The sequence below is a fragment of the Haliotis rufescens genome, unplaced genomic scaffold (assembly GCF_023055435.1).
Source record: "Haliotis rufescens isolate VD_foot unplaced genomic scaffold, xgHalRufe1.0.p SCAF_7, whole genome shotgun sequence".
NCBI lineage: Eukaryota > Metazoa > Mollusca > Gastropoda > Lepetellida > Haliotidae > Haliotis > Haliotis rufescens.
The window spans coordinates 19,358,898-19,382,926 of NW_025964361.1; the positions used below are offsets into that span (position 1 = coordinate 19,358,898).

Here is a 24,029-nt window from a genome sequence, read left to right on the forward strand (position 1 = left end):
CATTCCAACCGTCACCAGTCAGCGGGCGACAGCCTGGACTTCCACAACTGGAAGGAGAGCCACCCTTCTTGTCACTGGCAGTACACTACCCTTTGGAATTGCTTCAACCCATGGCTATGTACACGAGTGACTAAACCAATTGCTGTTCGTCACACAGGAATCCGTCATACATTTTACCTGGATGAAGGGATTCAAGCCCGGATATCAACAATTACTCTGACTACAATTTTTACCTGGAAATTATTAACTCAACTACAATGGTTAATAAATTATCAGAAGTCCGAATTACAACCATTCCAGGATCTCCATTCCTTGGGATCAAGTCAAATGAGCCAGACTAACATCCTAGTACCAGAACACACTGAGGAAACACCTCTTGTGAAGAACAGTGGAATCGATTTTACACAATCTCAGTCGCCGACGTCCAAGGTCACAGCAGCCACACAGCGCCGATGAGGAAGCCCAGCGGACTACAAGTCCCAAGTCTGGTTTCCTGTATATACTGCAATATTTTCATTTATTGCTTATGTTAATCTGGTTTCCCAGACAATCTCCCAGAGGGAGGATATATATGCTTGTCTGTTGGGACTTTGGTCTACGTCAATAGAAGCCACCATCCAGTGCGGCCATTGTTTTAAATGGTGTCCCAATCTTCTACCTGCTCACCTCTGTCTTTTGCACATGTGATGTCTCAGTAGTTGATTGAAGACCTGTGTGATAAACGGGTATCGTCGATCATTTGCTCTTCTTGTTCTTACCTTATTCAATCTCTATGTGAGTTTGATAGGTTGACGAAGCGAAAAAAGAGATGCCAATTTAAGTCCTTGGGAGCGTATGTGTGAGATCTGTCTTGTAGAACGTAAGCCGGGGACAGGGTGTTTGAAAAAACCCACCTCCTCCTATCCGGGGTGAGGTTTAAGTCGTGACCGAGTAGGTGTCGCCTGGCTCATGGTTAAGCGGTCTTTCTTATAATGGTTCTTATCTCTTGGTAGCACAAAGAGAGTTTTTTAAGAAACCCTTACACAAGTTTATCACTAATCCTTGTAAAATCCTTTGAATTTCCTGATAAGGTCAAGCTTTCTCGTGTACGTCTCACGGTTGAGGTCCTAACAGGCTAGGGTATCTGCGCCCCACCATCCAACCGTGGGATAAATACATTGTGTGAGATAGAATTAGTTTAAAAATTTGTAAATTTTCTAATAAATTGTATATTTATATACTTATCCTATCTCACACGCTAAATGCCCACCCAACCATCCCCGCATCACAGTTACACCAGCCTGTACGCTCTAGATTGAGAATGAAGGTGCTGGATATGTCAGGTGATCAGGTCGCTGGGGTCGTGTCGCACGGGATTTTAGTGGTGCATGAACCATGATCACAGTGATGATTTAGTGATGTATGGGATGTGTTTGGGTGAGTGGTGTTTTTGAAGCTGGAAACTTAGTTCTAGGACATTTCCACACCAAGATTGAAGAATAAGAAGAAATGTATGGTGTGAGATAGGATAAGTATATATAAATATCCAATTTATTAGAAAATTTACAATACTGTCGATCGTTCCTCTTCTTGTTTTGGTTCACTTCATACACTCGAATGTGTTTGATAACCATGACGAAGCGTTAAAAGAGTTACCAAACCTAGCGTACTCTATGGTCCGTGGGAGATAGTTGCTGTGTTTTGTTTGAAGAATCGATGCCCTTCCAGGTTCGATTTTAAGTCGTCAGCCATTTTGCTTACGGTTTACAGCTATGCGGTCGTTCCAGATGTACGATGACATACGTGAAATAACGTTCGGCATGTATACCTGATCTCATGCTGTTTCGTTTGAGTAACATATCAGGATCGTTAACACAAGTTGATCGTGTGTGTTTTTCCCGCTCATGATTTCATGTCTTTTAGATGCAAGACAGTTTTCAAAATTCTAAAACAAATTCAAAATTACACTGTCTAGACCCAGCTTCCTCGTGCATATCTCATGGTTGTAGTCTATACAATGTACATCCAACCGTAGGATAAAATGCAAAGTGTTAGATACTCTAGCCTTATAAAGCTCTGCGAAAGAGAATGAATTGGTAGAGGCGCACCTGTGGTCAGTTCAAGCAGGCACTGCGTGCACGAGAGGCACGTAATTGACCTAGCTTTTGGACATAACCATGGAGATGCAGGGGGCCTTGAGTGGCTATTTTTATTTTCAGAAGCTGGAAACATGATTCCAGCTTCTGAAACATAGGATCGAAGTAGAAGGGAGAAATGCAAAGTGTGAGATGGGATAAGTATATAAATTGTAATTTATAATAAAATTTCCAGTATCAGCCATTTCCCTCACAAGATCATTCGCTCCTGTTTTGACATTTGAGCGTCAGTAACAAGTTGCTTACAACAATAATAATAAATATGATTGCCTCCCTTTAACAACTTGTTTCGTGGCTTGAAACATACTTTCTGTGTATTTTTTCAACAGAGGTATTGGGGTATTAAACTTGGATTGTGTATTACACACAGGTATTGGGGAATCTACAATCCAGCTGAGGGGGAAATCAATTCAAAGAAAAGTTAGGACCCTTGGCATCTCTCGCAGGATATGAAGAATTAAGATTGAATACAGTTTATTTCATAAATCATTGATTTATAAATGTGTATTGTTGTAGTTAGAGAACTGCTGAAGTTTCAGACGAGTGAAATTCTCAGACAGAATATGGTTTGTAAACAAGTTTTGAAGTCATCAACAATCCTGGTGTTCACCCCATCCCTTTCATCACTTACTTAAAGCTGCTCAATGTTAAGTTTGGTTTTCTTAGAAAGATGTGGACTATCTATGGGTTGCTTTAAGATCACCAATCCCTAATTCTGAAGGATATGTTAAGCGCTTCTTCTTTCATAAGACAATAAGACAGATTCTCACTTCATGCTCATATGAACCCATTTATGACCCAATTTGCCATTGTAGCAATTACTGTACCAAATATGTAGTGACAAACTCCATGGTAATAACATATAGATATGTTTTCTGTCATCAAAGCTATGTTACTGCTAAGGCGAGGCCATTCCTTACATAAATCTATGTTGTAAACGGATTGTTTGTGGCTGAAAACAGCCTACCGGACATGCAAGTGAGATGTGTGAAAAGTTCATCCTGATTATAGGGCGCATCAATTACATGATGAATTAGTCCTTTGTACTTAATTTTAGTCTAGAATCTGAAGTGTAGAAAATCTGGATTATGCAGATTTAATTTGATCACAAATTATCAAAATATATTTGGGACCTTAAATTTGGCCATGTATTAACAAAATCTGACATGACTGATTGAGCATAAGTTTTGTATATATTTTTCCTTCTTAGGATAACATCACGATTTGTTCAACTCCTCAGTATTTATGCAGAAAAGATTTATATGTCCGTTCTGATACCAACTTTTGGTTAGTGGCTGGCTGTCCCCTTTGTTGACTACATATCCAGATGAGCTACAGAGCCATGCGTGACACAGTTATTTATCAAAATATAGCGTGTATGTTAAATTCCATCAATATATACAACTTGATATATTGAATCCTCACAGACACAATAAATAAAAAACAGTGACAAAACAAATGTTTTGGACTGGTGCTTGTGGAATGGCTATTTTCAGTTATTCTATTCTGAAAATTATAAACTTCACTTTTAAAATTCGGTCACTTGGCTTGTGAGGACACTGTTCCAGTGTGAGGAGCTTACGACACACCATGACTCCAGCTTTCTTGTTGCTTGGCTAACATCATAGGGTTTTGTGACATGTAGTTTTTGTGGCACTAAAGTTATGCCATCCATTCAGTATTGCTGGATGGATTACCATCTATGATTGATATCAAATCATGTGCGAGGCTCAATGCAATTTGATGTCAGTCAGAAATTCCTTCAAGATATTTTAACTTAATATTCTTGAATTCAGTTTTTGAGTGAGTGAGATGGGTTTAACACCGCTTTTAACAGTATTACAGTTATATTGCGGCGTGTCAGCTTAATGTTGGAGGAAAGCCCAAAGTGATGCAGGTCTCAGACGTTTACCACTTCGGTGAAACCCACAAGCATGGGTATGGTGCTGACAAACCTAGAAACATAATTGGGGAGAACCGAGATCCAAACCCACTAACATAGGTTTCTGGCGTGCCCAAGGGACGCAACTCTGCACAGTGAATCGCGGTGCCTTAGACGACTGGGCCACCCGTGCCCCCTGAATTCAGTTATTGACCAATCAGAAAATTTGATGTTTGTTATTAGTTAAGATAAACTTCCTGTAAGATGTCGGCCCATGTGATCATGACTGGAAACAAAGTTTTTTAACTTGGAAGGCTATATCCTGCAATCTGTAATTACCATGATTACTCTTTAAACCTAGGAAACATGTCATGTACCATATACACATGTACTGCCTATAGAGCTCACTTCATGTGCGAATGACTTTGCCTGTTGTGAACTGCATTCGCTATTCATACTATTATTTCTTGTTTCAGAAGTATTTATTTGATTTCCCAACCTCTATTACATCATAGCCATAAATTCCTGTTTACGCAGACAATCACACTATCAGATTTTATAAATTATCAACAGAGGTGCTCTTCACTGCCAACATGTCTGATAGTTGTGAGGAAAACCCTATCCTCTGCAGGAAATGCAACTGCAAATGTGCAAGGCGGGAAATCACTTCTTTCCTGTGTGTCAACAAAGTCAAAATCTTTACTCAAATCTGAACATGTTTTGGTTGCTGTTTCACACTGTAAAGTCCACTCACATCATCTTAAATAGCAGTCTACAGCAGATCAGGGGCTTAAGAAGATCTAGTAAGTAGGTAGTTTAGAAAACGTATTTAGGGAGATGAAGCCTTCATCCCCATCGCTGACTAGTGTATGCTCAAGGTGCGGCAAAGATGAGTGAGTGAGTGAGTATGGTTTTACGCCGCTTTTAGCAATATTCCAGCAATATCACGACGGGGGACACCAGAAATGGGCTTGACACATTGTACCCATGTCGGGAATCGAACCCGGGTCTTCGGCATGACGAGCTTTAACCACTAGGCTACTCGACCACCCCGCGGCAAAGATCGGTGATCCACATCAGTGAGGCCAGCCATACAGGAAGAGCACATGAATACCAAATTCAAGATGCAACTATTGCAATAAATTAGCGAGAGGAAAGTTTGAAAAGATTTCCATGGCATGGCATACAAACTGTGATTCTTCTAGAAGTACCAGGTCATCTATGACTACTTCTACTGATAAGAAGGGGAAAGTGATTCAATCTGGTTTTGTACCCACCACTGCGAAACATTTTGGTGATAAACACAGGGGCACAATCTCTCCTTTTGAGGGCAGATCGCTCTGTTCATCCCACCCTCTCATATTGGTAAAGGAGCAGACATACCTTTCTGGTTTGCAAGAGGCCACTGAAATCTACGGTGGATCCTCTAGCCTTAAAATAAGAAACTATGCTCCAGCTGATGCCCCTCTTCCCCCATTATCCTTAATGAGTTAACAAACAAAATCACATCATCCCTGACAGAAATGATAGACAATAAGTTTTCCATCCTATTGCACCTAAATCATTCTCTCAACCAAAGGATATTAATAATTCTACCATGAATTTGGAAGTTACTCGATTCTGATTGGTCAATCAGAGGCTATTAAATCACAATAAACCCCCTCTGATTGAAACAGATGGTTGAACGGCCACATCACCGCGGAAGCTAATATTCATAGAATAGTACTATTTTCAGTCATTGTCGGTAGGCATATTTAAATAACTATATCTACAATTACAGGTTACAAAATGCACAGATGCGGTTACTACAATATTCAAAGGATGTGTGGCAATACATTTCATGCAGAAAAACACAACAGATATCAACAAAGGGAATGTATTTACGTTTTGGAGACAACAGAGAGCTTGAAATTTTGGCACTTTTCTATATACGACTGTGACGTCATATGTTTTGCATCACAATGAGCGATATGACATCATAATGGTGACGTGCGATGTAGAGCAAAAGCCTTGCAAAGCTTGCTTTGTTTTCTTTAGGGATGCCCACCTCATGTTAGCTTACCAAGTTGCCGTGCTTATATGCTTTCAGTGCCTGTCATATGTTCGAGTGAAGTATTACGGTGTAAACAAACTGCTTGAGTATATACAGCACCATGTTTTGTTCGGTCATTCTGTAATTCAGATCAATAACCCCCTCAAAACACTGAACTGAACCCATGCCGCTTCACTCAGTATATTTGCTGACACCAAAGAGTTTGCGTTTTATTTCGTCATGGTAGAATGGAGATAAATATACTGTGTTTTCAATGTAGAGCTAGGTTACCAATAGATTTAACCGCGCTAAATTTAACATTTGAAACCTCACGCTGCGCGTTCGGTTCCAAATTTAATTTAGCGGGGTTAAATCTACAGGTAACCTAGCTCTACATTGAAAACACAGTATGTTTATCTCCTAAATCTATGTGATCATCAGTGGAGTATGACATGGTATCATCTAGGAGCTACTTTGCACCCAGGCAAGCAGAGTTAGGAAATTATGAGCACCATAAATAGGTCTATCAGCAGTAATCGTGAATCTCGAAGATCCCCATCTTACCACACTCATCATGAGGAAGATTATGCGTCATGGGCATCCCATCGCAGTGGTCGTGGAGAAAGATACCACTCTCCACCTAGATGTCACCATGATACAAAACGTGTTGAAAGAGATTCTTGTGTAAGTGGTGCAAGACCTCATAAGTGTGCTCCATTTCATACCGTTGCACGGTCCTGCCAGGTGTACGTGATAGTACATCACAAATTCACTCCTGTGATACGGCATGTTCCTCTAGCCACAGATTTGTCGGCCGAAATAATACTACTCCACGCCATCACAGCTCGCATCAGTGCAGCTTGCCTAGGTTGTGTACTTCTGTATCGTGAAATAGAATCTATTCCTGAGATCTTTAAACCTAATGATTACACAATCAAAGACATTTTTGAGGAATTGTACCACCGACTTTATGGAGCAACAACCTAGCAAGTCGTTGCTAGAACATGAGGGCTATGAGGAGTAAGAAGGAGGAGTACAATTTTGTACCACGACCAAGTCTTGTAATTCACCTTATAGGATGCCGTTTCCATCTGACAGGGATCAAGCTAGAAACCTCGAACTTGGCCATGCACAATTTACAAGATGAGGGAACAATCAGCGCATTAGAAGAACCACTCCCGGATTCTACTCACCAGTCTTCCTGTTTCTGAAGAAAAAATACATCGGAAGTGCGCATGACAATCAACCTGAAAGTACTCAACAAAGATTATCTAGTTCACAAATGGTGGCAAGCTGTCACTGGAAATCCCACACTATGTTTTCAAACTTTTACTTGCGTGACGTTCAAACTTACCTGGAAGGACTATAATTACTGGGTCCCAGGTTATGTTGACCAAGTAGCCCTGCCGCCCCTCCTCTTTTGGGAACTGGGGCGGTCGGGTAGCCTAGTGATTAAAGCGTTCGCTCGTCACGCCGAAGGCCCGGGTTTGATTCCTGACATGGGTACAATGTGTCAAGCCCATTTCTGGTGTCCCCCGCTGATATTGCTGGAATATTGCTAAAAGCGGCGTAAAACCATACTCACTCACTCACTCACTCACTCACTCTTTTGGGAACTTAGGAGGGGGATGTCATAGATACCAGAAGTACCTAAGAACTCAAGGTAAGTCTGCCATCTGATCCCTAGTCTGCTAAGTGAGTGGGCAGATCACTGGCAACACTGGAATCAGAGATGGAAGGGATTTAAGTTGATATATAAGGTATCTACATGATAGTCTGGGATGTATCATTGTACTACCTCCAGAAGTGACATCAGGAGACATATGTACTGGAATAATGTCAAAATATATGTTAAATATCACTATCCAAGGGCAAAACGGAAGTGACATTATCAGTAAGTGATGTCAAATAATAAAGCCTAGAAGTGGTTATATAACAGGAAGTGATGTCAGAAATTGACCTCAAACCGGAAGAGACGTCACAAAAATATCACAAAAAGGCTACAAACTGACTCATCCCAAAGTAAGGTGACATCATAAATGCCTAATCTCGAAGCTCAATATAACTGGCAAATCATTTCATTTTTTTTAAAAATGCATACATGTACATATGTATTCCTCCTTCACAAATGCCATCTATATAGGGATACTAAATGCCAGATCCAATCAGTCCCTCTGGTGTATACTGACTATGATGTAATTGAGGTAGGGTATTTGAAAGAAATCATGAAAACAATAATTATCATTGTGTATAATTCTAAGAATACTACCTCTATTACATAATACACAATGATAAGTATTGTTTGATATTTGTTTATTGGATTGACATAGGTTTCAACTGTTGACTCGAATGTCTAGACAAGTTAGTTTCATTAGTGTCACAGTGCAAAGTTCTTTGAATGTTTATGGGTCACAGTAGCATTCATCTCATCAACAATTCACCACCTAGTCTGATGAAAGTCTGATTGTACTGTAGACAATCTGTGGCAAAAGTAAGGACCGGTTGAGTTTGAGCATCAGTCCCGTTAGCCTTGGATTAATTAACAGACAGGACATAACAGATATTGTTGAACTTGAATCAATTTCAGTGAGTGCATGCCATATAGAAACACTGATCAAGCTCAATAACAAACTACATTTCTTGAGCATATTCTTATATATAATGTTCAAGACCAATTAGCATCTCAGTTACAATTTGGAATTTACAGGTAGTGTTATTTGTCTGGTAACAAAAGGATATTGATATGATCGTGGGACATCGTGAGAACATGTTTCGTCCCCATTCCCTTGAGTGCTATCGCCTAACACTAGTTATGATTATCATTATTTTGAAGATATATAGTAAAACCTGCAATTAAAATAACATGATATCAGAATATATTATTCGTAGTAAAATAGTAATTACTCTGTTTATCAATGTTGTGTTATTGTTTTTAAGGACTGTAAGTAAAAGTGAAAGTTGATCACCTGCTCAACTCAACTGAGACAAGATGGCATCCATTGATCAGAGAAAAAGCGAAGCGGCAGGTGGTCAGTCTGACTCAGTGATGGACTTCTCATCAGACAGCACACTACAGGGCCATGGCAAGTCCCGCAAGTCAAATGCAGCAAGCAAAGATGAGGATGGGAGAGATTTGACTGCGTTTGAAAGCAGTTGCGTGATACTCCCACATGCTGAGAATGATATTGAGGCTCATAGAATCTCTAACAACTATTTGGTAAATCAATTATTTATTATTCAGTATCAGATATTATTTGGCCCATTAAAGTTTGCTACAATGGATGATGATGTACCAGTGGGTGTGCTGAAAGTTCTAATACCCTCCTATAGGGGCCATTTGTAATTCATTTGGACATTTGGTTAAGTCATGTGCACTGACCACCACCCATCAGGGAGTCATCAGTCATTTTGTAAACTTAATTTTTATTTTCCACTTCCACTTTGAAGTGACAAGTGATATGGAAAGATAGCTATGATTATTGTATTAAGTGGTATAGTGTATATTTGGTTGGAAGCATTCTCCGGTAGTGAGGATTCAAAATTGTACAAATGATGGGGCTGACTCCTCAAGGGGCTGAGGCGCTTGGCCAAATAGGGGTAATTTGGCTATATTGCTTTAAACAACTTCTCTGAAACTAAGAAATAGATATCAACCATATTTGGTTGTAAGCATCCCCACGTACCTTGACCATAACATGCAAACTGATATTGTCCCCACCCTATAATAAACAGATACATTGTATACATTTGTTTGTTATGAAGAGATTAATACCTTTAATATGATTTATCCTGGATCATAACATGGAAACGGTTCAGATCTTAATGCTACATCTGTATCTAGAGAAATACACGTACATGCTGTCAGATTTGCCATCCACCCATTTTAAATGCTGACAGTCAAAATTACGAAATATTTGCAGTATTGTGTACATATTTGTCATATTTTTTACTTATCCTGCATTACTCCTTAATGCATATTACTGCTTGTTCTTGACAGAGAAAAGAGCTGTGTGAGGGTCTTTGCTTGAAGAAGTTGCTCCAACTAGCTGAGAGGCCAGCCCATCACGCAGCTCCCACGTGACCAAAGGAAGTGATGTCATGGATCATCACATTACTCTTGTCACTTGATGAGAGAAGACCTGTTTTTCTTCCTGTAACATAAAACTGATTCAAACCCTCACGTGTTTGCTATCTGAGTTAATGTTGTTTTGTCTTTGTGTTGTGCCTACGGTTTGTATTTTGTACATTCTATGTTTGATAAACATGTGCATAACTTAATTAGACACTTACTGGCGTTTTCTCGAAAGAAAACATCAGGCCAGGTGTCTTGTTGCTCCTAGTAGCCATCTTGAATATCTTGCGTAGCCAGCCATTAGAATGAACTGGTTTGCGTTCTATATTCTTTTGCTTGGTACCCCACGATTGGCGTATCATCGCACGTATTGTTTGTTTGTTGTATGTTGTCTTATGTTTGTCGTAATATTTGTTTCATAAACCCACATAGTGGGATAAACAAATTATAGCATACATAATCGCATTGTGATTTTACACTGCTTCGTTGCAGATATCATGCCCTCCTGCTCAAAGTGCCGGCGCATTATGTCGGTGTGGGATCCCCACCCCTGTGCCTTAATTGTACATCTCAATTCCTCCAAGGTCACCGATGTAAAGACTCCTTCACCCACAGCTTTCAGACAGTACCTCCGTGTGTATAATAAACGCAGAACACAGCAGGCTAGGAAACACTGGCGCACGATGTCAGACCACTCTGAGGTTTCGCCTTCCAGATCGACCATCTCGGGTGACCCCCCCCGACCTCAACTGCTACCTTGATGTCGGACCCCAGGGTTGTGGTCTCTACCCAGAGCACTTTGACAACCACGACAGCGTCTGTCTTTGCGGCGATGACCTCTTTGACGCCCGGCGTGGCACTCACGTACCAGATGGCGCCTATACCATCCTTCGGACAGACGCTCGGTCTCCCACAGGCGCCCCCGCCTACGGCACAGACGCTCAGTCTCCTACAGGCGCCCCCGCCTATGGCACAGACGCTCGGTCTCCTACAGGCGCCCCCGCCTATGGCACAAATGCCCATGATAGATGCCTCCCTCCTCCAGTACATTCAGTACTTACAGGCTAGACAGCCGTCGACGCCAGCGCCTTTACAGACGCCTCTACAAGCGCCTCTCATAGCGCCTCCGCAGACGCCTCCTCTAGTGGCCTTTCAGATGGCGCCTATCTGTACGGCGTCCATGCAGACACCCGCGCCCTTGCCTAGTACGTCCTCACGGCGGAGTGACAGCAGATCTTCTAGACAAGGTCATAGATCTAGGAGCCGCTCCCCGGTTAGCAGGCGCTTCAGTAGATATCGATCCGACTCCTGGGAGGGCGCCTTCATCCCTTGTTATGACGACACCCCTATGGACGGTGGATCCCTTCTGGGTTTTGACAAGGTCACAGACTGGTTGGCAGACAAATTGGAGGCTATCACTCCCCTTGCCCGGCCTAGAGGTCGATAGCAAGACGGCCATTCGTGCGGACCCCACTTCGATCCCTCCTGACCCACTGATCAGAGACATGATCTTAGCTCTGGACGAGGACTTCAGTAAGCTGTCACTGACTCCGTCCTTCAGGGCCCCACGTTATAAACGAGATGACTTCCCAGTCTACTCTCTTCAAGTTGCGGACCACGCTCACTCCTTAGATGAGGACATGCACCGCATGACGGGATCGAACCGCTCCACTTCAGTCCGAGTCTCCGACAACAAACTCGCCTATGTGGAGACCGAGATTCGCCACACACTACCACCCCACTGATGGCGTCGTCCTCTAGGGCCATACTGCAGGACTTAGTGGAGGACAACCCCCATAGGATTGACCATCTAAGTTCCGTCGTATCCTACCTCCAACAACAGGTGGAACAGATGCGCTCCTACATGCGCGCTGCTCTGATCAAGCTCACTACCACTAGACGCCTTTGGTACCTTGCCTTGTCCAACTGGGACCCAGAGTTCAAGAGAGACCTTTTGCGTCAACCCTGGTCTGGCTCTGACCTCTTTAATGGACAGATATCCCAGACACACGCCCGGGTCTCAGCCTTCGCCCGTGATGAGACGGCTCTCAAGGCCCTGGCCAGGGTGTCACGGCCAGACTAAGGCGTCCCAGGCGGGTTCTTGCCAACCACAATGCAACTCTCTCTGGGCTTGGGGGCGGGGCGCCACCTCAACCTCTCGAGGCAGAGGCAAGGGGAAAGGAAAGTCCTCAGGCTCATACCAGACCCGTCGTGGCTACCCCAAGAGGGGTAACGCCAGCTGCAGGGACCCCCAGTGAACCGCCGGACAGACACAACTGGGACCTCCCACCCCCAGCCGTCCAAGTTGTCGACACCCCATTCTGGCGGAATTGGGAGATCCTGGTGGACCCATACGTCACCAACATCATCCAACATAGGTACAAGCTAACGCTTGTAGACGACCCGCCACTGACCTCGTCACCCATAGTGGACACATACCCCCCAACCCAACAGCAGCTTCTGAGCCGTAACATCACGGCGCTGCTATACAAGAAAGCTATAGAGGTTATACATGCCCCAGCCATAATACTGGGCTTCTATTCACCTGTTTTCCTGGTCCCCAAGAAGGACTCGGACAAGCACAGGATGATCCACAACCTCAGCGCCTTCAACAAACGCTACCTGGCGCGTCCCCCTTACTTCAGGATGACCACACTCAGGCTACTGCGATCCCAGATCAAGGCGCAGGAGGCACTCATCAGCCTGGACATCGAGGACGCCTACCTACACGTCCCTATACATCCCGACGACAGGAAATTTCCCCCTCATCTTCATGGGAGTCCATTATCAATGGGCGGTCCTCCCGTTTGGAATTTCTTCGGCCCCTTGGCTATTCACAAGGCTTACCAAGCCGATAGCCTCCTACCTCCATCGCCGGGACATCCAGTTCGAGGCGTACATAGACGACTGCCTGCTGGACCATTGGGACCCTGTCACTCTACTCCGCCACAGGGACTTCACCCTTCCACTCCTATACCAGTTGGGGTGGAAGATCAACCTCAGGAAGTCAGAGTTGACACCCTCCAAGCACCTTCAGTTCATCGGGCGCTTCTTTCAGACGGACCTCGACCTCCTCTCTGTACCAAGAGACCGGTGGGAGTGCATGCAGGCGCAGCTGATTCCAGCTCTCCACCTACCACACACTCTGTCCTCCTGGGCCTCCTAACCTCAGCGCAGGTCTTGACCTACAGAGGAAGGCTCCAACTGCGCCCAGTTCAGATGTTCCTGGCGCCCTACATCAGATGCCAGGACCCCTCCATATCCATCGTCCTCCCGGATCATCTCAAGCAGCATCTCCGGTGGTGGACGGTGGAATCAAATGTATTAGACGGCGTCTCCTTGACAGGGCTTACGACCTCGCCTCAGGGCTGTGGTCCCCCGATCAGCGCCTATGGCACATCAACAACCTCAACCTGGAAGCGCTTATCTTGGCCATCACTCACTGGAAGCGGGCGCTCAGACACACACGGCTCTCCATCTCAACAGACAACATCACTGTCGTATGGTGTCTCCGGAACCAGGGAACGACTCATTCCACTTCGCTCCTTCAACAGACGTTCCGATTGTTTCACCTGGTGGATCATCTGAGGATCCAGTTCCAGGTCCACCACATCCCAGGCTGCCGAAACATCCTAGCGGATGCCCTGTCTCGGCCAGGCAAAGTGGCTCCCACTGAGTGGAAACTTCACCCAGACGCCTTCGTTCTTGCTTGTCGAGACAGTTTTCCTAACATAGACCTATTCGCCACCAGCCAGAACTACCAGATCCTGACCTACATATCTCCAGTGCTGGATCCTCTGGCTTGGGCAGTCGACGCTTTCAGCGTCCCCTGGGAAGGACTAAAAGCGTATGCTTTTCCGCCACCTGTACTCCTTCCCAAAGTCGTCCAGAAGATCAGATCGACACGGAACCACACAGGTAACATCTTCACGTTTGGTCCATTTACAGAGAGCTTTTAGCGCCAAGGGCTACTCGGCGAGAGAGGCTAAGGCCATCATGATGGCACATCACCCAACCACCAGGAGCCTTTATGATGACAAGTCGCAATCCTTTGAGGTGAGGTGGTGAAATTGGGTTTAACGTCGCGTCCAAGATTATTGCACTTATATAGCGACGTGCAATCCTTTGAGAGCTTTTGCAGGAGTAAACACCAAGACCCCACATCTGCATCGCCTCAATTCCTGCTTCATTCCCGAGTTCATGCTCCATCTGCGACACAAGCGTAAGCTCAAGGGCAGTACCATCATGACCTACCTTGTGGCGCTCAACTCCGTCCTGGCAGTCCCGAAAGAAAGACGCATGACGAAAATCCCGGAACTCCAGGCACTGCTCCGCTCATTCATACTGGAAGACCAAAAGGTGAAGTTCCGTCCCCCGGCCTGGGACCTGAACGTCATTCTCACCTCGCTGAGAGACGCGCCTTTCGAGCCACTCGAAACGTCGTCATTCTACAATCTGACGAAAAAGACGGTCTTCCTACTGGCGCTCGCTACAGCAGCCTGTGTCAGTGAGCTACACGCCCTAGCCGTCGCACGGGTTCATTTTGAGCAGGGAGCACACAGAGCCGTGCATCTGGGCCTGTGCTGGGACTTTATTGCAAAGAATCAGCTCCAAGGCGAGCCCGACAGATCGTTCCTCATCCCCCACTGTCATCGATTGTGGGCGCGGAAGACGAACTAGAGCTCTGTCTATGTCTGGTTGCTACATCCAACGATCCGAGGAACACCGTTGACGACGGCGCCTCTTTGTACCGGAATCTGCGACCTCGTAAGCGGAAGCCGCAACACGATCGCCCTCTGGCTACGAGCCATCAACCTCAAGGCCTACAAGGCCGTGGGATTGGACCCCCCACGCTCAAACAACCCACATGAGATCCGGGCGGTCGCCTCCACTATGGCGCTTCACAGCAACCGCTCTACGCACTATCATGGAGGGATGTTTCTGGCAGTCCGTTAGTAGTGGCCAAGCAAGTCACCACTACTACACATCATTGACCACGCCTCCCAGTCCAGAGCCCGCCTTTCGACCTCCCCTGTCATAGCCCTGGACTAGAAGGTTCATGCCTCATTTGCATATGGCTCGGTGCTCCAGTCTCGACCTAACCAAGCGCTATTGTCAGGCTGCGCAGTACTAGGACACAACGCATACCTGACTCTTCCCGTCCATGTCATGGTCATCCAGGCCGACCACAGCCGAAGACGGGCTGACGCAAACGGAGTTTCCTATACATGTACATGGAGTGGTCACCAGATGCCGACCACACAGCCTAGGATTGGCTAGGGAACAGAGTCTGGAAATAACAGATGGAAAGTCCACATCTGAAGGTATGCCAACCTCCGGTTCCGTCCGATAAAGATGCATTAAGGAGTAATGCAGGATCAGTAAAAAATCTAGTAAAATCCAAGATATTTTTTATATTTGTATACTTATCCTGCATTACTGCGTCTAAAGGGACCCGCCCATCACAGATCTACCTCCCCACAATGCCTTCCGATGTTTCGGACTCCAGAGTAATGTGATGATCCGTGACGTCACTTCCTTTGGTCACGTGGGAGCTGTGTGATGGGTTGGCCTCTCAGCTAGTTGGAGCAACTTCTTCAAGCAAAGACCCCTCTCACAGCTCTTTTCTCTGTCAAGAACAAGCAGTAATATGCATTAAGGAAATATGCATTAAGGAGTAATGCAGGATAAGTATACAAATATAAAAAATATCTAGGATTTTACTAGGATTGCGTAAATATCCAGGTGAGCGATACAGGCCCTATGGGCCTCTACTTGTTAATCTCCTCAGAAAATGGAATATATTATCATAACACGACAGCTCATATTTCCAACATTCTGCCATGGATATTAGATCTAATTAATATTATATTTACAAATTATTGATGTAGACTGCACTCTCGATTAACTTTTGATAATCTATTGCAAGTCTTCAACTCTTATTTGATATGTTATCTGAAATGTCAAACGCTTTATTTTTTTCGTTCAATGACGTTACAATCTGCTATTTTGTGGAGGCTACGAGACAGTCGGGGATTTCCTGCCACTGTGAATTTGTCGTCTGGACAGGTGGGCGTGATATGACCTTACGTGTTGTGACATGGATGAAATCACGTCAAACAGCTGATCTAATGTTGTGATCCTATAATGGATACACAAGGTTTCAGGTTCCAAATAATAATATTCTCTTTGACTGAACTAGAAACTAGATCCAGTACATTACAATTGGGAAGATTTCCACAGCGACCGAAGAGTGAATGAGACCGTTTATCACTTGACTAACACTGTTAGAATATTTGGCACAGTTTTCTAAGTTTAGTATGTTGACATATGTGCTTTTTCATATCTGAGGGCTTGATATTCCAAGAAACTAATGTGCATATAGTTGAGTAAGGGAACAGAGTGTTTTACAATGAGAAAGCTGTCAAAATAGATCCAATATTTTAGCCTCATATATTAGAATCTTGCAGGGTTCAATTTATAACATAAACAGTGTAAGTAATTAGATCTACACACAATATATAGATAATCGTTTTCTGAATGACAAAATGTTTTCAATGTAATTGTGATTTCGTTTTGATGTTTTAAATAGTTTTCATAAGGTATTTTTCACTGTGCATTATCTAAATTATCAAATACTTACTATCAGTGGCATACATATTTAGTAATCATTACTTTGTTTTGTATCCTTTGTAAGAAATAGAATTTGTAAAAACAAAAAAAATTCTAAGAGCAAAATGAATGCATTCTTGTGGTTCTTTCTTAACAGTTTTTAATTGTCTATGTTCTCTCCAAGTTGTAGTTTAGCTTGGTCAAAGGGGAAATTGAAAGACATATTGACTGAAAACTGTTTTATTAATAATTTTGGTAGTTATATTTTCGAAGTTGAATTCCAAGAATATATTTTTCCTTTTACGACAAATAATTCCATTACTTTCATTTACCTACAATCACAATCATTATCTATTTCAAACTTTTCCTTTTGTCGAATGGGAAGAAATGGGAAACTGTACTGGAAATAAACTGTCACGTATGTCCTTGAATGTACATATACATACCTAGGTGTGAATACACTTCTGAAGTTGTTTTTATAAAACAGTATGAAAGAAAAAGTTTCATGGACTGGCCATACAAGTATATTTTGAATAAAGGTCTAAGTAAGGCAGCCAAGTGTGTAAATACAAGCTGAGACAGGTTATTTTCTCTTTCACTAATCTAGATATTACTTATAATTGTTCTGTATAAACAATGATATTGCCTTCTTCAACCTGTGCAAGTTATCATTTCCTTGTATTAAATATTACCAACTCTACGCTTCTTGAGCATTCAAATTCAAGTATTAAAATTGTCCAATTACATCCTGTTTCTAGCTTTCTATAAGTTAGATTTAAATTATTAACAACACATCATAACACCCGAAGTATAAATAAGCGATCTGTGTGATTGCACAATGAGGCAATGCTTGTCTGATATATGGCGCCCAAGTAACGATTGATCAAAAATAGGTTTGTTGATTACATTTGCTGCCCATGAAAACGTTTCAAAGATTTTGATTGAATCTATATGTTCATACTCTTGGGTGGTAGTATGTTAGTATAATCTTGTTAATTATTAAGGAATAATAATGGTGTCCAATACTGAGCGATGTCAATTTGAGTATTGTTAGGGCTGTTTAGCAAACTTTCACATTTTGTCCTTCGAAAATGTCTGATGTCAATTACCTCGAAGTTGTTTTATCACTAATGAAAGAGCACGGTCACTGAAACTTACATGGACGTGACCAGGATTTCTTCAAAATATATATTCCAAACTGTCATTCGTATTGTAACATAATCTTTGAAACAGTCTGCGTATGAACTAATCACGACCATGCACTTCTGTCAATTTTGTTTTGATGTAAAAACACTGACAAATTCATCTGGATTTTGTATCTTCAGATACTGTTGGCAAGACAACTCAAGTTGCATGTTAATACAATTTGGTTTCAGTGTGTGAAGAAATAAGAATGTTGTAACACTTTTGATACAATGTATACATTGTTGAAACCCGCGATGTCATCACAGTGCAGCACTAGGCAGTATGCAGATGATGGCCAGGCACCATGAGGCTTAAGTTACAGTGAGTTGTCTGTTGTCAATGGGCGATCTTTGTCAATTTATCTTCCCTTCACTAACCCGCTAGGTGCGCTGACCCAGACGGTCCAACCCTAAAACTGACGGCGCATGTGGTATGCGCGATACGAGCACTACATGTTACTATGACGCCTATAGACAGTTAACTGGTATAACCTTCACCTCTGTCGGCAACGGTCACGCTTGTATGCGGACAGTATATCTTTTCGCCTAAACAATGATTTATCTATTGCCATGTCCGGAAATAAATGTTCCTTGATTTAATTATACATCAGGGATGACCACTACTGATTATATTGTATAGTTAACCACTAGATAGGCGCTTGAAGCGATGCGGTGAGATCAGCTGATCGTTCATCCCAGGTCGCTTTGTTGATGTTTTGCAATCATTACTGAAAGTGTTGCCCTTGATGTATGAATATCACACTTTTAAGAATTAAGTAGATTTTGTATATGTTCCGATAACTATGTTGTAGTATGGCCGAGCAGGCTACATCATATGCATGCATTTCAGTATGTACAGCGGTAAGGCGATGCGAACGCGAAATATGAAGGTCTAATGCAACGTAAAGTTGCCCGTAGCCTCAATGTTGTGAATATTGACAGCAACATATGTAAGTATTTGTCAGATATATAACTGAGAGCAATGAGAAATGTTTTCAAGAAATTGTAAGAGTAACAGGCACTGTAAAATTACGTCATCAACTAGATATCATAATACAATGTTCAAAATATAAGAAATGGAAATCACTGAAATCTGTTGTGATATATAAGGGTTAATTGGTACATGTTGTATAAAAGGATTTTATGTATATGGTATATGGTAGCTGTTTGTTGCCAAATACTACCATGATTATATTTCAATATGATCAATGAAAGATATATATTATTTTGGCGTTTTTTGAATTTAACAAAGTAGAAAAAAAATTAAGACACAGAGGACCCTATATATTAGTTAAAATACATATTCAAGAGTATTTGTACCAACTACAATTTTTATAAAATAAAACAATATATTCATACTAATTTTCAATCTCTATAATGTTGATTGTATTAACATTGCAGTGTCTACATCCAGTTTGCTTTGACAATAATCATATGATTGTAACACAGATAAAGCTCATTCTTAACTTCATTAGGCCTTGCTTTTTATGTTTCCATGTTCTAAACTGATGTTTCAAATTCCAACATAAACAAATTATTAATGTTATTCTTTTCTCTCTTCACACCAACAGATATCTGCATTGCACAATGACACTTATTATTTTATTTAATATCTTGGCATACTTGTGCATGTGTACTAGTATTTGATTACAGGTGCATGACTTTTTAGCAGTCATCTGTTTCTGAACTGAATATTATGCTAATAAAGATAAGTAACATAAAAAAATGACTCTGGTATTCTTTCATGTTTGGAGAATCAATCAATTCATTGTGAAAACATTTTTAATTTCTTACATAAGTTACTTTGATCTTGATAGATCAAAATAGATCCGAATTAAATTGAGGAGATTAAATTATGCAGTCTAATTCATTTCAGCCAGTCTGTCTAAAAAAATTCAGGCAATAATAAATGAATGAAAATTTAAGAAAAAATATACCTTGCCTGAGTGAATCAATCAATATGCATATTGACTGAAATTTTCAGTCAATATACATATTGGGCCTGATTATAGACACTGACTGTAACATATGTAAGTATAATCTGTTATATGCAAAAACAAATAACATAAATAAATCCATTTATCTACATGGAATGATTGTGGGGTTCAATTTGAATTATTTAACCATCAGGAGATTTGATGATAAACTTTCTAAATTCATATTTGCTATTTCCCGTTCCTGCCTTCTCTTCCTTGGTGCTGGTGTTGGTCGTTGTTGAGATGATGGTAACAAGGAGCCGATGGGCAACAAGAGATTCTGGTGTAAGGTCCTCTTCTTCCCATCACCATTCTCCTTCTGGACGACATAGACGGGTATCTCAGGATTCGGTTGACTTTCCACAATGTAAGTGTCCTCTTCCCATCTGTCAGCAATCTTATGCTTACCATCAAAAGCAACAACCTTGACTAGAACTCTGTCCCCTTGATGTACTGTAGCACCCCTGATCTTGAGATCATAGTTCTTCTTCTGCTGTTGTCTTGCCTTCTCTGCTGCTGTGGCTGCTGTCTGGTAGGAGTCCGAAAGTCTCTTCCTTAGACAGTGCACATAATCAGTGAGAGATTTCCTTTCTTCTGGCCTGTCTATCCCAAAGGCAAGATCAACTGGCACTCTAGGCTGTCTACCAAACATCAAAAAGAAAGGGCTCTCTCCTGTGGAGTCATGTTGAGTGCTGTTATAGGCATGGACAAGGCTTGCTACATGGGATTTCCAGTCTGTCTTCTTCGTTGGCTCCAATGTTCCTAACATGTCAAGCAGAGTACGATTAAATCGCTCGCACATGCCATTTCCTTGGGGGTGATACGGTGTTGTCCTCGATTTGTCAATTCCAGCCACTTGACACAGTTCCTTCACTAGTCGACTCTCAAAGTTGGCACCTTGATCAGAATGTATCCTTTGAGGAAAACCGTAGTGTACGAAGAAACTGTTAAAAAGGACTTCTGCGGTCGTACGGGCAGTCATGTTCCTTGTAGGGAATGCTTGTGCATAACGAGTGAAATGGTCCGTAAGTACCAAGATGTTCTGGTATACACCTTTTGATGTTTCCAAGGTCAAGAAGTCGATGCAGACCATCTCCAGTGGCTGACTAGTTCTGATGTTATGCAGTGAAGCTCTTGCATTAGTTGGGATCTTTCTCCTGATGCATCTCTCACAGCTCTTGATCCATAGATCGACATCACGTGACATCCCTGGCCAGTAAAATCGATCTCTACACAGGGATAAGGTACGTTCCCGTCCAAGGTGGCCAACATCATCATGTAGTCCTCTTAGAGCCTTGTTCCTAAACGCAACTGGTAGGACAAGTTGCCTCTTCTCCTCGCCATTGATGTTGGTACATCTATAAAGCACTCCATGGTGTAGTTGTAAGTGGACTACCTCCCGGCGAAGATTTACTGGGACATCTGGTCTCCTCCTGTTATGAAGATTTGCAATAATAGGACCTAGTTCAGGATCTCTGCGCTGAGCCTTGTGCCAATCTCGTGTAGATAGACTTGATAGTTCACTGCCATTTTCATCTTCATCAATAACTTCTGCACTGAAACAGAGACTCTCCACGTAGTTCCTTGGTTGCAAACTTCCACAAATGGCTTGCACTTCATCTGTTGCAATGTCTCTGTCTTCAGTCTTTGGCAGTCTGGATAAGGCATCAGCATCTGTGTTCCCTTTGCCTGGCTTATACTTGATGTTGAAGTCAAAGGAAGCTAGGGCTGCTAACCAGCGATGTCCAGTGGCGTCCAGCTTTGCAGATGTTAGGACATAAGTAAGAGGATTGTTGTCAGTGTAGACAGTAAAGTTGTGTCCGTACAGGTAGTCATAGAACTTCTCTGTTACTGCCCATTTCAGTGCTAGGAACTCTAACTTATGCGCTGGATAATTCTTCTCTGCCTTGTTGAGTCCTCGGCTGGCATATGCTATCACTCGCTTTGTTCCTTCTTGCTCCTGGTACAGCACTGCTCCTAATCCAAAAGAACTTGCATCAGTGTGTAGTTCAAAGGGCTTGCAATAATCCGGATACCCAAGGATTGGAGGTGATGTAAGGGCATCCTTCAGCTTCTGGAATGCAGCTTGCTGACTAGCTTCCCAATGCCAAGGTAATCTTGCTTCCGGCTTCTTTCCTTTCGGTCCTTTCTTCTTCACTGTTGGAGGTAGGAGATCACTAAGTGGTCGGGCTATGTTGGAAAAGCTCTTCACAAATTTCCGGTAATAGCCAGCAAAGCCAAGAAACCGGCGAACTTCTTCAGGGTTGCGTGGAGTAGGCCAGTTCACAATCTTTTCAGTTTTAGCAGGATCTGTCTGCATCCCCTCAGCTGAAACAATGTGACCAACGAACTTCACCCTCTCCTTGAAGAATTCGCATTTCTTGGGGTTCAGCTTGATTCCACTCTCCCGTAGTCTCTGTAGGATCTTCTCTAGTCTGACTAGGTGGTCCTCAAAGGTGTTGGAGAAGACGATGAGATCATCCAAGTAGTTCATACAAAGTTCGAGGTGCAGATCTCCAAGCATGTCCTCCATTTGTCTCTGGTAAGTAGCAGGTGCGTTCACAAGTCCAAATGGGAGTCTATTATATTCATAGAACCCAAGTGGTCCAACCGTGAAAGCTGTTCTGGCCTTGTGCCCCTCAGCAACATCAATTTGGTGATATCCTGACTTCATGTCCATGACAGAGTAGAATTTGCTCCCTGCTAACTTATCAAAAATCTCATCGATCCGGGGTAGAGCGTAACTGTCTTAACGGTCCGATTATTAAGAAATCTGAAGTCCACGCACATCCTCAGGGAATTGTCTTTTTTTGCGAGCAAGCACGATGTTAGAAGCCCAAGGGCTGTGTGAGCGTCGAATAATTCCACAAGCTAACAGTTGCTTGAGATGGTCCTTGACCTCAGGAAACATGGCTGGTGGTATCCTCCTATGTCTCTGTTTGAATGGTACCTCATCTGTTAGCTCGATCCTGTGCTGTACAGTTGTAGAATGACCAATGTCCATATCCCCAGTAGAGAACACATCACTGTATCTCTTTAACAGATCCTCACATAACTTCTGTTCATCTTCAGTTATTGTTGGAGATATATCCACCTTGTCCAAAGGATGTTCCATGTTCTTCTTCACCATCTTCTCAAGGTCAATTGTTGATACCTCCTCAATCCGAACTGGTTGAATCTCACACACCAAAGCTCTCGGGGGAATGACTACAGTTTGAGATGACAAGTTAGATACCTGGACCGGGATGTACTTATTTTTGTAGTTGAATCTGAAAATAGCAGGGGCTATCTCCAATCCAGGTGGCACAGCGGCATTTGTTGTTTGCTGTATCATCACACAGGTATCTCTATAGGGGAGTTCCTTGTCAATGTAGCCTCGGATGGTGGTTGTAGTGTTAGGATGGACAACGATCTTGGTACGCTCATTACACTTCACAACACCCAGCTTTCCAAAGTTCTTCTTTAGAGCCTTGTCCTGAAGCAAAATACTCCTAAAAGCTAAATACCAGGAAGTATGTAGCTCAGCTGCCTGAAGGAAGTTGGTCCCACTCCTTGTCTTGCAGTCTTCCATAAGCGGATAAAGGAAATTTGTTCCTAACAAGACTGGTACAGTAGAATTATAGGCACTATCAGGTACAACTAAACACAAACACATGCTTGGTTCCTTCAATGCCTCCATTCCACAAGTACCTACTTCTACAACAATATAACCACTATACGGAAGGGATTTACCATCAGCACACTCTATATGAATAAAGTCCTTCAGGGGCTTGATCTCTGTTCCTGAAAGGTGTTCCTTGTGGAATGACTCAGAAACAGTAGACACAGTGGATCCAGTATCAAGCAGCACCTTGCATGATATTCCATTGATTGCAACTGATGTTTCACTTGCTGATCCAATGAGTCCAGGAGGTAGCTGAGGACGAACTTCAGTGGGGCTCTGTCTATATGAACCTAACGTCTGCCCCTTGACATAGGTCCTCTCTGGTTTAAATACCCTCGTCTGTGGTCTGTCCTGATCAAACAACCAATCTGGAGGTGTCCAGGTTGTCCACAGTTATAACAGCAACGCTCCTCCCTACGCTGTGGTCTATGAGGTAACTGTTCCACTTCCCCTTCAGGTGCAAAGTCCAGGC

General features: G+C 42.8%; 1 protein-coding gene across 2 annotated transcripts in view; it reads left to right on the plus strand.

Moving 5' to 3' along the window:
* The window catches only part of LOC124113295 (low affinity vacuolar monovalent cation/H(+) antiporter-like), a 142,324-nt gene that overhangs the window by 7,236 nt on the left and 111,059 nt on the right, over positions 1-24,029 (plus strand). The window contains exons 2-3 of one of the 2 annotated variants that reach the window (XM_048388008.1): positions 7,148-7,302; positions 8,987-9,266. In XM_048388008.1, the coding sequence (XP_048243965.1) occupies positions 9,039-9,266 (228 nt within the window). In that variant the 5' untranslated portion in view covers positions 7,148-7,302; positions 8,987-9,038. The remainder of the gene's footprint in view (positions 1-7,147; positions 7,303-8,986; positions 9,267-24,029) is intronic. The other variant, XM_046473595.2, reaches the window with a different exon arrangement.